Consider the following 17,629-nt stretch of genomic DNA (forward strand, 5'->3'; position numbering starts at 1 on the left):
GCCATTTTTTTCCCCATTTACATTCTAACTGTGTTTGAACTAATCTTGGAGAAAAACATATATTTTTTTAAAAAATAATTCTCTTTTGAGCATTATGCTCAGGAACTTTTTATGTTCTGGAGTTTTGTAATCTATTAATCTGGGAAGGTTTCTGCTTTTTCACACCTTCAATAGAAAATGCATTCAGAAAATACAGTTGAAGTATTTAGTTTATTTTAGGTTCCTTGTTACTATATTTTAATTCTTGCTTATATGCTTGTAGTCCCAACAGTATCATGCACCATTGTAGGGGAAAGCATAACCCATCAAATTTTTTTTTGTACAAAAGCTTTTTAATTTGATGTTATAAAAATCCTCTATTTTGCGATCAATAATGATCTCTAGTTCTCCTTTATAACCCATCATTTTGACTGCTACTGTCCGTGACTCTCCTTCCATCCCCTTTTACCTCCTTCTAAGAGCTTAATAGCAAAACATGAGCATGCAAGTGATGAGAAATGAATTTTTATTTTATGAGAGTGTGACAGGAACTAGACTAAAATGTTAGTTCATGGTCCAGGCCCTCTTTTTTCCTCATTAGCTCATTTTAAAAGATGTTTTGTAATTGTAGAATTAAATAATTGCTTTTGATTGTGTTGGAAAGGGAACAAACTGGCACTATTTGAATACAGAATAAACAGTAGAGGAGATTGTTAATTTAATGTGAATAGCTTCCTTCAAAAATGAAAGGTTAAAGTGTCTTGAGCCTCTTAAATGAATTTTTAAAAAATCTGAATTAAGCCGTAACAGCTGTTCAAATTGGTATTCTGTATTTTTTTTTTTAATCAACAGAGGAGTACTTTGTAAATTGAGGAAAAGTGGCTTACCATGTAATGATTCTCTGCTTTAGTCTTCAGTAATGGAACCCTAAACTTGAAGTCTTATAATTTATAATCGTGTGCAAAAAACTCTATTTATATGTGCTATCAATTCTTCTCTGAATTTCTGTCTCAGTGATTCATGTCCTATAACAATCCCTACTAGATAATAATAAATTTTAAATGGTGTAGTATGTATTTCCTTGAGGATATTGAATGCAGAGTACTCAATTAAATCTGTGTCTAGTCATCTGTCCTTGAAGATGAGATCTCATAAAGATGTTGTAGTTAACAAGTCCCTGATTTTAGCAACAAAATTTACTAACCTTATTTGGATCAGCTAGATCCTTCCATTTTGAACTCAAAATTGCTTCATCCAATAATCTTTAGAATTTAAGATGGAATATTTTTTTTATCTGCTTTTTTCCTTCAGCTGAGAGGAAAATAACTCCAAATGTTGCTGATCTATTTTAAATTGCCTCCTTAATGTATTATTTGCTAGATGATCCACAATTTTAGGAGGAGAATTAAAGAAGAAATGTGTTTGAAATATCCATTCTTAAGAGATGTAATTTCCTTGTTTTTAATATATTCTAGCTTAAAAAAAAAAGCTGTTTAGCATGGGATGGAGAACTGATCTTAGAGTCAAGAAGACTGATCAAGTCCTATCCTAATACTTACCAGACCCAGTCAGCTCTCCAAGATCATAAGCTGTAAAATGTTTGTTGATCTGCTTTGAAGAGGTGTTCCTTATATCAATGAACTCACAAGTCTAGATGTTTAAAAAATATCTTTATAATTACATACACACAGAAATTATAACTATTTTCCTACTCCTTACCATAATCCCTTCTTCTCATCTCCCTCCCCCATCCCTCAAAACCTATAGGGGAAAAAGTCAAAAAACTTAAAACTATCTGCTTTGAAAAGCATTATATCTTAATGAGTTTTTCCTTCCCTGCCCCTTCCCCCAACCCTTACCTCGGGATTCTGATTGGTCGGATAAATGTGATGCAAGTTTTGTTTTATAATACAACTATTTTGATGGTTGGCTTCACAGCTGAGGCGAGCCACCATTTCAAATCCAATAACAGGAGTCTTGGAGACGGCCCATTACAGAATTAGCAAAAGGTAAGAGAGACAAACGCGGAATATTTTGCCCTGTAATGAGTGTTGTGTACTTCCCACAGGTATTGTGCTCATTCAGGGAAAGAAGCTTGTTTACTAAACCAATATTTTCATTTTTGAGTCTCCAGCTCAAGTCACCACCATTGTAATACATGTAGAGAAGCCGCTCTTGTGTTTCACAGGTGGAGCCCCTCAGCTAGAAGTGAGGGCTTTAGTTTTTAATTAGTTTCATTCTCATTTTCAGGGAATTAATGTGACATTTTGTAGCTTTCCTCTTGAGATATAAAATATCCCTGGAAGTGGTCTGATGTCTGTTTTTTTTTTCTTTGTCCCTGCCAAGAAAACTAGGCCTGGATGAGTCTGGCAGCCTGAGATGCTTATTAATGTCCATCACATCCAGTGCTACAGAGAATACATATTCTCCCCTGTCACTCTAGGATCAGCCTTCAGAAACATTTGTTCATCAGTTACATAAAATCACTTTGTCCAGAGTTTTAATCTGTTTTTGTCCCATTAAGATTATTTTTTAATTTTACAAATTTGCTAAGATGTGGCATTAAGAAAGAATAGTACTTTTTTCCATCTCTCAAGGCATTTTTCCAAATCCTATAACTTGAACTCAATTGCCTCACTGTTTTCTCCAGGAAAGTGCCAAAAACAAACAACACAACCAAACTTATTTCAATGTATTTTTTTAAAGATGACTTTCTACCAGCTATTAATTAGTGATGATTTTTTTCATGAAAGTCATAACTTGTTATTCTCTCTGTAGATGAAACTTAGATAAAAACAAACTGCATTCACCTTCTAGAGTTTGGGGACAATCCTGTGAAACACAGTGCTAAAAGTTATTTGTAGGAAGCTTCAAATGACTTTTTTTTAAAAAAGTGAAAGGACAACCAATTTGCAATGAAACATGTTTATCCAATTCTCCTTGATTTGGAAGTGGCTCCCTTTGCTGCCACCTTTCTAACTATTTTTGCCAATTGAGAGCATTACATACCATCCAGACCAATCGGAACCTTTCTGATCAGCTATGGCTTGGCAAAACTAAACTAAACCAATCAAACAAACAAAAAACAAAGCCTCCTACAAGAGTAAGTTCTTGTCCTTTCTCTTTTTTATAGCTGAGCCGGGCTACAGTACATGACCCAGAGACTGGAAAATTGACCACAGCACAGTACAGAGTATCTAAGAGGTAAGGGGAAAACAGCCAGTGAAATATGGGTGAAATGAGGAATTCTCCAGCTGATCCCATCTGATTTAATCTTCTGGCTTTTTCTTCCCTTTGTTTTAACTGGGGAGCAAAAAGGAGAATTTAGCTGTGCTTATGCTTACTGCTTTTTGGAGAATGTAAAGGAGATGGAATGTAATGAAGTAGCATCTTAATAAGATGGTACTAATAAAAGTTACTTGCATACCTGCATGAGGTTTCTTAAATGTCCAACATGTCAGAGCTGGTTACTATTAACTCACTTTTTAGACAAAGTCTAGAGAAATATGATTAAGATTTAAACCTATCTAGTAATGATTGTAATCTTTTGAGCTACCTAAAAAAATCCACAGTGGGAATACCAGATCCTAAAGAAGAAAAAAATTCATCCTGCATATAAGTGAAGTAGAGTTTTCACTGCAGAATAAATTAATTTCCCAAACTTGATGTCATATGCTTTGCTATCTTTTTTTTTCTGGAAGGAGAGGGGTCAACAATGAAGTTGTATGTTCCCAAAAGGTCATTAATACTTCAAAATAGGAGCTTTGGAAGTGAAAGTAAAACATACCTACTTGGAAATGAGTAGGCAGATTCAGCCTGTGAAGGAGAGGAAATACAACAGAAATAACCATTTTGTAGCATCTGTAATTCATCACCTTAGTGGTGCTAAGGCTGGAGAGAGGGTCTTAATTTAGCATTTCCTTGCTTTGACATGATTCCACGTCTCCTTTTGTATTAGCTTAGTTTTCAGTCTCTGTGTGTGTGGTTCTTTTCATAACCAAAATAATCCAGTGGCACTCAATTTGTATTTGCTACAATGTGCTTTTAGTTTGGGCCATATGAGGAGAATTCCATTGAAGGAACCTTCTAAAGGCTGCTTGTTCACAAAATCTGCTCTGTCTGGAGACAGTCTTTCCTTCGATAACATAACCTCTTTCTTCTTTAAAGCTCCCATTTTAAGGGAAGTCTATCTTTTTTTTTTTTTTTTCACAGGAATTAGACTGTTATTTATTCTGGAGACTTCTGTGCAAAATGATCGCCTGTGATACTTAACTGCTAAATGTTCAGATTAAGCTAGTTATTTCAGGGAGCTATCTAGAGAATAAATAAAAAGTGCAAATTTAGTATATTGGTAAATTCTTTCAAGGCATGTAGATAGGCTTTTTGAATATATTGCCCTTAGGGTTATGGGGCTTTTTGCCAACACTTTAAAAGAAAAACTTTGTTGATAAATTTTTTCAAGGCATATAGATGATATAATAGGCTTTTTGAATAAATATTTTTTCTTAGGGCTATGGGGCCTTTTGCCAGCCATTTAAAATAAATCACTCCTAGGAGAGCAGCCTAGAAACATAACTTTTTTCTCAATGACCAAATATTTCTAAACATTCCAGGTTTCTTTAAAAAGAAACCAAACCTCACATATTATAATGAGACCACTCTTCTGAAAGACAGAATTCCTGGATTTCTGGGAAGGGCACAGTTATAGTTGATGTAGAACGTGGCAAAGGAAGGCAGTTTAGCCAGTAGCATCCGAAGTCATGACAAATTATGAGTAACGCCAGAATAAATTTAGTGTTGGCAAAGACCAGATATATGTGTGTGTGTTTTTACAGCAGCCTGGTTAAAAAAGTTTCCATGGCACAGTGAAATTTAGAGAATCTGTCTTAGGAATATTGGACCTACCGCTTTTTCTTTTCCTTTTAAAACATTCTTCTTGCCTATAAAGCAAGAACTATGAAAGTGATTCTATATAAACTTTAGCTATGATTTCAAGTCTTGTCAATATTTTTTAAATTAATTTTTTAATACTCTTCTTTCTGAGCTATTGAAACTAGTATAGTGATGGAGTTTTATTGAATGAAATAGCATAGTCTTTTGACTAGTGAATTATTTACTTTTTTGATGATTTAATAAATATTTCAAGATACATTTGAACTTTTTTTTCTTCATTGCAAATCTCATTTAAAAATATGGTACTACAATTTGGTACTGTGTTTAAGTGGACATTTTATGTTCCTTTCATGAATTATACTTTGAAGACAGGATGGGGAGAGAACCTCTTTCTGCAACACAACATGAGAAAAAATTTGTGTGCTGATGTCGGTAAACAGTAATTTAATTTTTGCTTTGGGACTATCTGTATTTTGAAAGGGTCAGTGGAGAACTTCAAAGTATTATTTTTTTAAATTTATAAAAGATGACATCATCTTCAGCTGAAATAAGAATTTGCTTGTTCCTCCAAAAAAGGGTTTCTTAGGCAAAGTATGTGTATAGATCCCTTTCTGTTAGAAAAGAGGACTTTTGTTTCTTCCACTGACCATCTGCAAGTTGCTGGCAAGTCACCTATGTCTTTTCAAACCAAAATTTTGAAATACTTTTTGTTTAAGGTTCCTTTCAAGATGAAGCTAACTATGGCTCAGTATACAAGTTTATAAACAGGATTTAGTGTCTGATAAATGATACTCTGTAGTAGATTAAAAGAACGAGCTAAAATTGAAAAATAAGTTATAATAGTATGCTTTAAGTTTCTGAAGAAAAAAGATTATATTTGATGCTACTGATATATTTCTGATGGTGAGTTTTGCCAAACAGTATACTTTGAATATAGACACAACAGTTAGTGACAACAAAAAAACTCTCAAGACTTTGCTTTATTTTAGCAAAGAAAGAGGTGATCCTCCTCATATGAGACAGGGATGAAGGAAGGAAGCAGTGGAAGAAGGCATCTGAGTGATGTGAGATGAAAGGTTGGGAAAGAGAGAGCTCACAGGCAAACCTTCAGCTTTTTCAGTGAAAGATGGAGCAGGATTGAGGGTGAGAGAAGGGAAAGCTGTGGGAGACTTGGGGAGGGATGAAAGGGTTTAGGAGAACCGTGGTTTGGGCTAGAATAGTGGGTTGATAAGGGAGGTGTCGTAGCACTGTCCAGAGTCAGTGAGGGTCCAATGTGTGACATAAATTTGTACGTGGATCCAGTCGGCGTAGTTTAACGATTTTCTCCAGGTTATTCATATTAGACCTAGAGAGATAGAGGCAATATTTTGACTGAAAGAGGCCAAAAATCATCCAAGAACTGGCAGAGCCTAGAACTTATTGAAGCTTATAGTCTGTAACTCCAAACTAGGGCTTTTTTTTTTCCCCTGAGGCTGGGGTTAAGTGACTTGCCTAGGGTCACACAGCTAGGAAGTGTTAAGTGTCTGAGACCACATTTGAACTCGGGTCCTCCTGAATTCAGGGCTGGTACTCTATCCACTGCACCACCTAGCCTGCCCCCCCCTTTTTTTTTAAATAGTGCAGCTGAGAAGTAAAACCATTCCAGAAATAAGGATAGTAGGTAGAATCTGGTTCTTTTGATTAATAAATAAATGAAAAGGCTAAGTAAGGAATATGTAGTTTTTCATAAACTCTACAGGGACCGAGACATGCATTTACTTTTCAGTATAGAGGAGATGACAAGAAATGTAAATGTAAATTTACCTTTGTACTCTCATCCCAATAACCATTCTTTTTTTTCTATTTAAAAGAGGATTCACATGAAGTTTATAATGAACAAAGGAGAGAAAGACAAGAGAGATTATATAAATGTATAGTTTTTCCCTCTGAACAATTATTCTCAAGAGAAAGTAAGTTTTTTGACTGCTTGTAGTACCTTCAGGCCTTGAAGGGCTGTCTATGTTGGCAATTAATTTTGTTTACTTTTTGCTGTTCTGAGAGAGATTATAGTGTTTGCACACCTAGCAATGTGAGTGCCTTATTAGTTTTACTGTGTTGGCATTTGCTAATATAGACATTGCAGAAGAGACTTGTGATAGCCAGGAAATTGAACGTTAGGGGACAGCTTCTGTTGTCAGACAACCACTGAAAAGTCAGAGGTGGTTCTTGGTTTATGTAAGCAGGCTGTTTTGAAGTTCTCTTTGTATGGTGATTTTTTGTGTCATGAATTTGTCTATGGATGTGGAGAAGAGGGAGGAGGGTGGAGGGAGAGGGGCCAGCAGACAAATCAAGGTCAGGTTGGGGCCTGGCTAGAACCAAGAGGAAAAACATGGAAAATTGAACATGTGAGGGTCAGTTGGCCATGGACACAGACAAGAGGGGAAGGGTTACTAGAAGGGCTGGGACAGACATATCTCTCTCAGGGTCTGTGTGTATGTGTAGGGATGGTGGATTCAGAGTCCTGGAATAGGGGCACCGAGAGAAAGCACAATACTGTAACTATCATTAACATGGGTATTTTTTAGAATGCAGGTTTTTTTTTTCAGAATTCTATATGTAATAAAGTCAAATTTGCATAATATAAATTTGCATAAAGGTAAGAACTGTATTTTAAACAATTGGCTTTGAATCCCTTGCTAGAACATGTGAACTCTTTGCAGACAAGTAAAATAATGGAACTGATACTTAGGATTTTAGTTTTGCTTCAGTCTTGTTTAGGAAATCAGAAGAACCAATGCTGATTTCAGATAATGTTTTTATCTTAGAAAATAGCTGGGTGAAAATTTTATGACCATTTTTCTGTCCTTTTCATATTGCTTGATATTTAATTAGAAATATGCTAGTATATTTAAAATATTAACCTATGGAGTTTTTTTAAAAGAATTTTAAATGATGTAAATTAGGAAAAGAAGGGAGTCTTATGGCACCTTTTTTACTTAAAGATTCAGAGGAATTCTACCTCTCTTCTCATTATCCCATCTTATAAATATGATGAAACTTTGCTGTTCTGTAGAGTGAATTAATGAGAAAGTATTTATTTAGTACTTACTGTGATGGCCAGCCCCATAGTAACTTTGGCCAGAGATACATACAGAAAGACAAAGTTCTCTTCTTTTTAGGTATGTTGGCATTTTTAATAACAAATCCACTGCCAACCCTAAATGCCCGTCTGTAAGTTAGTAGAGGTTTTTTGAGAAGGGTGTGATGGAAAAATCAGTGACCAGCTTGCTGAGGAACCTCTCTCCCAACTTAACCAGGCTGGGCTTTTGGATAGCCCTGTGTTTGAAGCTTGGTTCAGCACCTGCTGGACCTTTCACAACATCTAGAGCCCTTCATGCTGTGGGGATGCCTCAGAATCAAACTATGGAGGAAGAATACTCATAGCTAAATGGGGGAGCTGGGGGTGGGAATCAAGCAACTTAACTGGCTATCTTTGGTTAGAAGGCTAATTAGAAGGTTGTTATCTTGGAGTTTATTTTCTAAATGACAAACATCATCCGCATGTTATATTGGAATCTTGTTGATGCAAGTGATGTTTTCTTGGTTTTAGCGCCTGGTTGTCTGGTTATGAAGACCCTGTGGTATCTCGAATTAACATGAGAATACAGGACCTCACTGGATTAGACGTCTCCACAGCCGAGGAGCTCCAGGTAGGTTCCCCAATGAAAAATGAATACACTGCTCCAGCCACATTGCTTCCCTTAAAGGACCTTTCATCTTGGCCATTCCCAAAAGAGCTCTCTCTTAATGTATTTACCAATACCACATTTAAAAACAGATCCAACTTGTTTTAAAATCACTTGTTGCTCAACCTCCAGTCAACAGGTGAAAAGAGCTCCTCTGTAGGAGAATTCTTTGACATTCATTGGATCAAAGTAGTATCTTTCTAAGGGATTCTTAAAGACTTGTTCTGCATATATATATATGAATATATAAATATTTATATATTTATGTGTGTGTATATATACATAAAATAAAGGACTATGAGTGGAAAGGGATGGTAATATCTACAGGGTAAAAGAGAAGCTTAACTTTAGAATATCTATTATATATTAATTATCTACATTATATATAGATAGATATCCTTGAGAATGTCTAGAAGGTCTATTGGCCTTATGTTCAATTATATTCCTTCATTCTTTTTTCTTTGCTCTAGTTTTCATAGGGACCACTAGCTATCCTACCTTTGGTTTTTGTAGCCTGGAAGGAAAGTTATCACTGCCTGATTGGGGGTATCAGGTAGAAAGGCAGGGGAGAGAGAGAGTGAGTGTGTGTGTGTGTGTGTGTGTGTGTGTGTGTGTGTGTGTGTGTGTGTGTGTGTGTGTTTAATTCTTCCCTGTTTTTAGCTATTCAGTTGTTTTTCAGTTGTGTTCAACTCCCACTGACTCCATTTGGGGTTTTCTTGGCAAAGGTGCTGGAGGAGTTTAGCATTTCCTTTTTTAGATAGTTTTATAGATGAGGAAGGGAAACAGGATTAGGTGACTTGCCCACGGTCACACAACTGCTAAGTGTCTCAGTCAGGATTTGAACTTGAGAAGACAAGTCTTCCTGATTCTAGGTGCTCATCCACTACATTAAATGGGGAAAAACAAAAACCTATCAGGACAAGGACCTAGTTTGAGTAGAAAACAACAACAGTAAGGGATTTGCCAACATTCTGGACTTTGGAAAAAGCCTTGATCTTCACTGAATGTTTCCTTTGAGATTTTACTGTTGAATTGGGTTATTGCACTTGCACTGATTTTTGAGTGAGGACATTAAGGCTTTTCCAAAATTTTGCTGAAATGATCATGAAAAGTTTAAAGGTTGCACATAGTAAATGACTTCCCTTCTCTCCCCTAACTTTCCAGGAACTATAACTGTTTTTAGCTATGTTGCTTTTCATTTCACTGTAGGTAGCCAACTACGGCGTAGGGGGCCAGTACGAGCCTCACTTTGATTTTGGAAGGGTAAGTGTAGCTATTCTTATATTTTGTTCTTTATGTGCATTGTTTCTCTCTTTCAGGTGGCAAATTATGGAGTGGGAGGACAGTATGAACCCCACTTTGACTTTGCACGGGCAAGTAAAAAGATGAAGGGGTGAAAATAATCCATTAAAGCATAGGCAACACAGTGTTTCCACACTCTTGCTTTATTATTATTTTTAAAAAATTCCTTGGCTTACCACTTCTTTTAAATTATTTAGTGAAGCTCACTAAACCACCAGGGGAACAGATGAATGAAGGGGGTTACTATTTAACTTGTCAATTGCATTAAATCAAAAATGTTGTGGTGAAAATAATGAACTTTATATTTTAAAAAGTCCAGAATTAGTTATATGTGCTATTCCCTTCTAAGTTACAAATCCTTTGTTTTGTATATTACTGGTAAATTGGACCTAACTTGATTGGAATAAAGTTAAATTGAAAATATGAATGTCATTTTCAATTAGGAAAAAAGTACCTGAAAAGAGGTCCTTTGTTTTCCAGTTGTTTGGCTTTCCTGGAGCTTATTGTGTTTTTGATTAAACTCTATTTTTGTGATTTACACATGTAGCTATTATTCAAATACCACTACTAAATTCTGGTGAAACTTTGGGTGTCTGTGCATTAATATAAAGTGGACACTGATATGATCTATTAGCTAGCTGTGTACTAACTGTTATGTAAATGTTTTGTTCAGAATCAGTAGGATCAAAAACACTGTTGTTTCTTGATTAGGATAGAAACTAATACGCATACGTGTTAATTGCATGAATCAGCTTTTGAAATGGTCTAAATCCATATAATTCAAATAATTTCATATGTGAATAAATAACTGGATCATATCCTTTAATCCTGGAGAAACAAAAGTAACTTTTAACTTAAACCAGTAGAGATTAGCTTTGTTCTTATAGTCCCAGCTATGAAATTGGTACTATTTAGTATATAGCACATGGTTTTATCATTGACTCAGTCCAGTTAAGGAAGGGAGGGAGAAATTATTTACAGTATTATTGTGAAATGGTAATTCCTCCATTCTTCAGACAATTTATGCTTAGGTTTATTACACAAATATTCTCCTCTTTTATCTTTCAGAATGAAAACCACATTTTAATCACCAGCATTATTACCCCGTTACCCAAATCAGGGGCCATAGAATCTTTGAGGTTGGCAGGCAATTATCTAATTATGTTCTTCCCTGCTATGTGAATCTATTTTACAAATAGAAACCTGTCAGGATCAGCCAACCCTTTTGTAGAGACAACTCTAATTATTAGGAAGTCCTTTCTTTTAAGCCTAAGTCTGTCAATCTTCTTAATATCTAATTTTAATTTAGTAAGTCTATTTTTATTCCAAGTGAGAGATCAATGCTTGAAGATAAAGATTGTGGGTCCTCTAAATTTTTCTCTAGGGTAAATATCCCCAGTTATTCTGACTGGTCTTCCCATGTTATAATTTTGATCAAATGGCTTATTTCTTACCTTCTGGACATGATTCAGTTTGGGAAGGTGACAAGCTGAACATATGAGTTTTAGGTAATAGGATAATAGGACAATCACCTCCCTTATTGCAGTAATACAATTTAAGATTCCTTTACAGGCTGCTATACTGTTGTCTTGCTGCTAAGTCTCTGATTAATTACACAGAATTATGAGGCTATTTCTCATGTGCCAAATATTTCAATTAATACTTTTATGTTAAAAACATCAACCTTTGTGCTGTCCAATCCTTCAGGTGTTTCAGCAAAATTCCTAGGTCCCAAATGGGTCTATGCCAACAAAAATACATTTCTCAGTCCTCATATCTTAATAGGCTAAAAATGATTCATTTTGTGTCATTTAAGCAGTAGCAATTTATGCTACTGCTTAAATTGACACCATTCTGTAAAAGTAGCTTTAAATCATATTTTCCTGCAGAGAGTTTAAAATGCTAGCTACCCCAAGTGAAAGATAATACCAAGTAACTTAATTTTTCTAAAAATTTGTTCTTGGGTAGGCCTCATGGTGGAAAATGCTTTGAACTTTTTAGTCTATTAAAAAACAATGTGTGACCTTTTTGTACTTCCCCTGAAATGTCTTTTGGTAACTGCCAAAGGAAGGTTCCTTTCTTCAGTTGTGGAAGTTACTTCTGGCCTTTAGAATTTCAAAGGACTTTATAATCAAAGATCAATTGTATGATTAGCATAAATCTCTAGTCGGCTTAAAAAATAGGTGATAGGCTTCACATATGAGCACTGTTAAGAAAAAAAGCTTCCTTTTACTAATCAGAAATACTTGGGAAATTGGATTTTCTGTTACTATTTTGGTAAAAAAAAATTAGCATACATATATATTGAAATTGTATGACTTTTCAAATGTCAGTCAGATATTATATGGAAAGCACCAAATATGCAAAGGAAACTCTGGTCTTTTCGTGTGAGCTTCAGCCTACTATCGATCAGGTGCCATTATATTGATTATTTGGTTTATAAAGGTTGACATCTATTTAATCTTCACTGCCTTATCCACAGAAAGATGAACCAGATGCTTTCAAAGAGCTGGGCACAGGCAATAGAATCGCTACGTGGTTGTTCTATGTAAGTTCTCCTTGAGCATTTCTGTTTTAATTGAGAAAGTTGTTATGGGACAAATTCTGTTAGAACAAAAACAATCTGCACAACATGAGTGCAAATCTCTATTTTTTCAGGGGCTATTTGATGTGATTTTGATATCCAGAGAATGGACAATATCACAGAATTTGTTTAATACTTATATTGTAATAATATTATTTGTACCTCTTTTGTTAATAATTGATAATAATAGTATTAGCTTTTACATAGTACTTTTAGGTTCGCAAAAAAGCACTTTGAATATATTATGTTATTTGATCCTCACAACAGTCCTAGCACTATCTGCATTTTATAGAGGAGGAAATTAAGGCTGAGAGACGAAATGACTTGCCTAGGATCATACAGCTAAGTGTGTGCCTGAGGCAGCATTTGAACTCAGGTCTTCCTGATTACAAGACCAGTATCTATCTACTGTACCACCTAGCTGCCTATAAATTGGCTACATCAGTCTTTTCTAAAACAATTTGACTTTTAACATCCTAAATTAAGATTTTCACAAGAGTTGACACAGATGCTTTATTTCATATCATTTGAATTATAATAGCATCTTCAGTGAAGTTATACTCTGAATGTAACACAAGTGTCACAAATTCCAGATATTAAAAATCCATGTATAAAATTTGGTAGTCTCAGTATTTGATTAACCAGATGCTCTCTTGTGTTTATCACTCTTTTCTCTGAGGATAGAAGCTAGAGGGGTGAAATTGGTCCCCATTTTCTTACTCCTCTTCCCAAGCTGGCACCGATGGCTCTGGGTGAAGCCTCCTTTAGATGCCTGTGGCTTTTCAGTGTCTGCAGAATCCTTGAAGAGTCCATCATCCCCCTTTTTTTGTGTGTTTTTTGTAGATGAGTGATGTGTCAGCAGGGGGAGCTACTGTCTTTCCTGAAGTAGGAGCCAGTGTTTGGCCCAAGAAGGTAAATTTGCCTTTAAACCTAGAAGGACCATTCTCAAATTTGTGATCCAGTTAAAGAGCTGTGCTTTTAAAATTCAGTTGCAATTGTGTATTTTTGTAAGGCTTGCCTGCTGAAGTGTGCAGTTGTATGTATATGTCTGATGTGGAGTGGGGAGAGAGAAGACTGAGAGTCTGTGTTTTAAGTTTTCAGACCCCCACAGAGGCTCGTTTGGGACTCACAGGGTGGTGGGTGACCCTCACCCCCTACAAAAGAAGAAAGCTGAAGGTTTTTGGGTCATTGTATTCCCGCTGTGACTTCATCTCTCTTGGTGTAGATTGTAATCCTGCCATATCGTTTTATCTTTTTCAGTTCTTAAAAGTTTAGGATTTTCAAATCCCAAGGATTTACTCTCAGAGACATGGATATGGCATGGGGAGTGAGGAAGACAGATATGGCTTTACTTGAGAAGAATCCTCCTTTATAGAAATGTGAGGGATGTTAAGGGAAGGGAGAGTCTGGTTTATGTGCAATTTGAAGATGAGCTGGTTTTTTTTCCCTCCCATTTCTCAGGGAACAGCAGTGTTCTGGTACAATCTATTTGCAAGTGGAGAAGGCGACTACAGTACAAGACATGCAGCCTGTCCAGTGCTAGTTGGAAACAAATGGGGTAGGCATCTTATCGCCTGGGTTCCTTTGAAAATTTGGAGTTTTATCCCACACAATAAAGTACAATTGGAAGTAACTTGGAAACTTCCTCCTGCCAAAAGTAATTTGATACCTGTTCTGCCTCTTGGGAGGGGGGGAGAAGGAAGGCTGTGGACAAGAGACATGACCAACTGGACCGGGCTCCCAGAACCGAAGCTGTGTCCAAAACAGGAGTTAGCTTAGGCCAGGCCTCCGTATTAGACCACCTTAAAGATAGCTTGTCTTTAAAAAGTGATGGTGTGCAGGAAGAAAAGAGAACAATTGTTAAAAAACTTCATAGAAATTGAATTGGGGAAATTAGATATTTATGTGGCACTTAATCTCTGTCCCTTCTGGATTCATTAGTAGTGTTTTTAGGCTTGGAACCTTAGTCTTGCTTAGTCTTCACAGCTTAAAATATAATGGTGGGTAATGGGTACTATAGAATCAATCGGAAACTTGTATTGTCTATAAACAAATAGGCAGATAGATAAATAGATCGGTTAAGTAGATGGATGAATAAAAAAGTAGATAGCTAAAGATGAGTTCTGAAGATTTTTCTTCTCATACAGGGAGACTTTTGACTCTAATCCTATAATCTCCTTTTTCTGAACATGTAACATAGATTCATTTGTGTTTCATAGGAATCCTAGGGAGATGCCTTTAATGCTTCATTTTAAAAAGCAGCCAAAACCAGAAAATGAAAAATTAAAATATCTAGCAACTTCTTCCCTCCCCTGCCTGTTTTCTTTTGTATTCTTAGCAGCAGATCAGATTTTTAAAATTCTTAGCCAGGTTTTGATTTCTTAAATTTTAGCTCACATTGGGTTTTTATTGATAATTTACCTCTTCTAAGTCAAATAAATAGGAAGAATTCATAAAAAATAAGAAGTTTTGTCACTTAGAAGAACCTCAGAAATAATCCCTCCTTCAGAGGCTCTTAACCTGGGGGACATCAGCTTTTCTTTTTTTTTCTTTTTTTTTTTTTTTTTTTTTTTTTTTGACTAGTTTGATCATTGAATTTCAATGTAATTTTTTTGGGTAAACTTAGTTTATGTATTTAAAAACTTGATTCTTAGAAGAGGGTTACTCGTAGCCCTCACCAGCTACTGCACACAAAAATTATAAACTTTGCTCTAGTCCAGTTTTTCAGAGAACTCGTGCTTCATCCCAAGTGATCAAGGACAATCTGTGTGTCTATGGGAATAATACCTAAAGCCTCCAAATCTGGTATTCTTACCACCATCCCCTGCTGTTTTTCATAGAAACATGAGGCATGTGGAATCTGGGAAGGCTTGAGAGAGATGAAGAAGAAATAACCTCTTTTTTTTTTCTCTCCTAGTATCCAATAAATGGATTCACGAACGTGGACAGGAATTCCGAAGACCATGCACCTTGTCAGAGTTGGAATGATGCAGACTACCCCATTCCCTCCCTTCTTCCTGTCCTTTAAATATGTGTATTGCATAGTACACTTTCCAAATTTAGCAGTTTACAATCGACTAACAACACTCCACTACAGATTCAGTCTCGAACCTCATCCCGTGTTTCATCTGTGGACAATCTCCCTTTTTTTCCCTTTTAAACAAAACCAAACTAAACCTGTTTTTGTATGTAAAACCTTAGGGTATCATGAGATGGGTCTCACCAAATCAGAGTCTCATGTAAGAAGGCAATAAGTAATAGGATATATCCTGAGGAATTTCTTGATTTTCAGAGAAATCTAGTGTGTGGATCTCCAAGTATAAAAGGACTATCCCAATCTGTGAATAGTGGGTTAAGCATGGGCAAGCTGATTTTCAAGAGCAGCTTCCTTGGGCATGGAGATCATCTTTACCTAAGTAATCCCACCCCCTTCATCCTTGCATGCTGAGAGTCTGCCTGAAAGCTGGCGGTGTGACATGGTTGTACTCTACACTTGGTACACTGTGCAGTTTGGACCCATAGATATGCCAGTCTATGGTGAGCTTTTCTGCCTTTTCTGGCATATCATTAATCTCCATCTTGTATCATCCACCTCAGAAGTGCATTTGACTTAAAGACTCAGATCAGATTGGTACCCAAAGTATGTTAGCAGGTTTGCCAAATAACCTCCTAGATATTGGCTTTCCCCAAAATCCCAAGACGTCGTCGTTTCTCCTCTCTTCTTGAATAATTGTGACCATACAATTGCTGCTTTTCTCACATCTTAGTGTTAATGCTTTGCCAGTTATTCCTGCCAGAGCAGGATGGTGACATTAGCATTTTGAATCAACAAGTGTGCCTTAGGAGACTGGAAAGTTAATGTACAAGACCTTTAAGTAATGAGGTAAAATTACAAGCATTGAAAGCTTTTTATTCCTGAAAAGCCAAATTGTTTGCTTTTTCAATTCTGAAATGTTTTGTGACAATGACCTATTATTTATAATCTTAAATCTTTTTTTTAAATATTGCTGGTTCTGTGTGTTTCTTTTGTTTGAATACATTTCATTTGTTTGAATACCTCTCTTTTAGTGGTAGCTATTCCATGGTTTGGGATATGGGGTGACTTCTGCATGCTCTTGCCTTCCCTTCACATTGATCCTGCTGAGTTATCAAACAGAGATTTCATCTTAAAAAATACACGGTCATGCCTTTAGGAAGTTTTCAAAGGCTTAGTAACATTTTAACTTGAATGAGTTTTCAGAAAGATTTCTCACTTTAATGTGGTTATAGGCACAATAATAGTAACGGTACTCAAATGCTTTTTCCTCCCTATTTTTAAAAATATGGTGGTGTATGATCCTGGGCTGTGCCAGATTATTTTCTACAATTATAGGTTACAGAAAAGGTGCCAGTGTGTACTGGTAGAGAGACTTTCCATACTTGGAAGTTTCTTTAACTAGTGAAATCTGTGATTTCACTATCCTTGTCCAGTGTTGTAAAACTGTAGGAACCTAATGAAGTATATTAATTGGGTCTTAACCTAATTTTCCAACAAAACATACAAATATTCTTCTAGCTAATCTATTTCATGCAAAGACTTTGTGGCATTGGTAATCTTTTAGAAGCAAGCTTAATCTAATACCACTTTTGGAACTTTTTATCTTCAACAAATCTTTGAACAAATAATTAAATATTCAGAGAAGAACATGGTTGATTTTTCTGGAAAAAGTAGCTATCATTTTTTGTTCTTCCTCTATCAGTTTAATAAATTCCCTCCCTCCTTCCTTTTCTCCCTCCTTCCCTTCCTCCCATCCTTCCTCTCTTCCTACCTCCTTCACTTCCTACCACCCCCCATCCTTCCTCTCCTCCCTTCCTCCCTTTTCCATTCTTCCTTTTATTTTAATAGAAACAAAATGAGAATTAAGTATAACATTTCATTTAGTGAGTAAATTCTGAACAAGTCACATAAATTACAGGGACTTTGATTCCCCCACATTTTCAGGAAATATTATAAATGTCAAGTTTTAGAAGTAAAATTTGGGTATAAGCCAATTGTATTTCTGCTCAGTATATCTTGTTGGGCTCAAGAATTTATAATTGAAATATCCAAATAGAATTTACCATCGTAAAAAATCACATTTCTCAATTTTATAAATCTTAATATAGC

At 35.9% G+C, this 17,629-nt stretch overlaps 1 protein-coding gene across 1 annotated transcript in view; it reads left to right on the top strand.

The window, feature by feature from the left end:
• P4HA1 (prolyl 4-hydroxylase subunit alpha 1) overlaps positions 1-16,485 on the top strand; it is a 72,095-nt gene extending 55,610 nt beyond the window's left edge. The window contains exons 11-17 of the mRNA XM_074296862.1: positions 3,113-3,183; positions 8,462-8,561; positions 9,807-9,860; positions 12,382-12,447; positions 13,327-13,395; positions 13,945-14,041; positions 15,401-16,485. Coding sequence (XP_074152963.1) covers positions 3,113-3,183; positions 8,462-8,561; positions 9,807-9,860; positions 12,382-12,447; positions 13,327-13,395; positions 13,945-14,041; positions 15,401-15,471 — 528 coding nt within the window. The 3' untranslated portion in view covers positions 15,472-16,485. The remainder of the gene's footprint in view (positions 1-3,112; positions 3,184-8,461; positions 8,562-9,806; positions 9,861-12,381; positions 12,448-13,326; positions 13,396-13,944; positions 14,042-15,400) is intronic.
• The last annotated feature ends 1,144 nt before the right edge of the window (positions 16,486-17,629 follow it).

This window comes from Sminthopsis crassicaudata, chromosome 2 (assembly GCF_048593235.1).
Source record: "Sminthopsis crassicaudata isolate SCR6 chromosome 2, ASM4859323v1, whole genome shotgun sequence".
NCBI classification, from domain to species: Eukaryota; Metazoa; Chordata; class Mammalia; order Dasyuromorphia; family Dasyuridae; genus Sminthopsis; species Sminthopsis crassicaudata.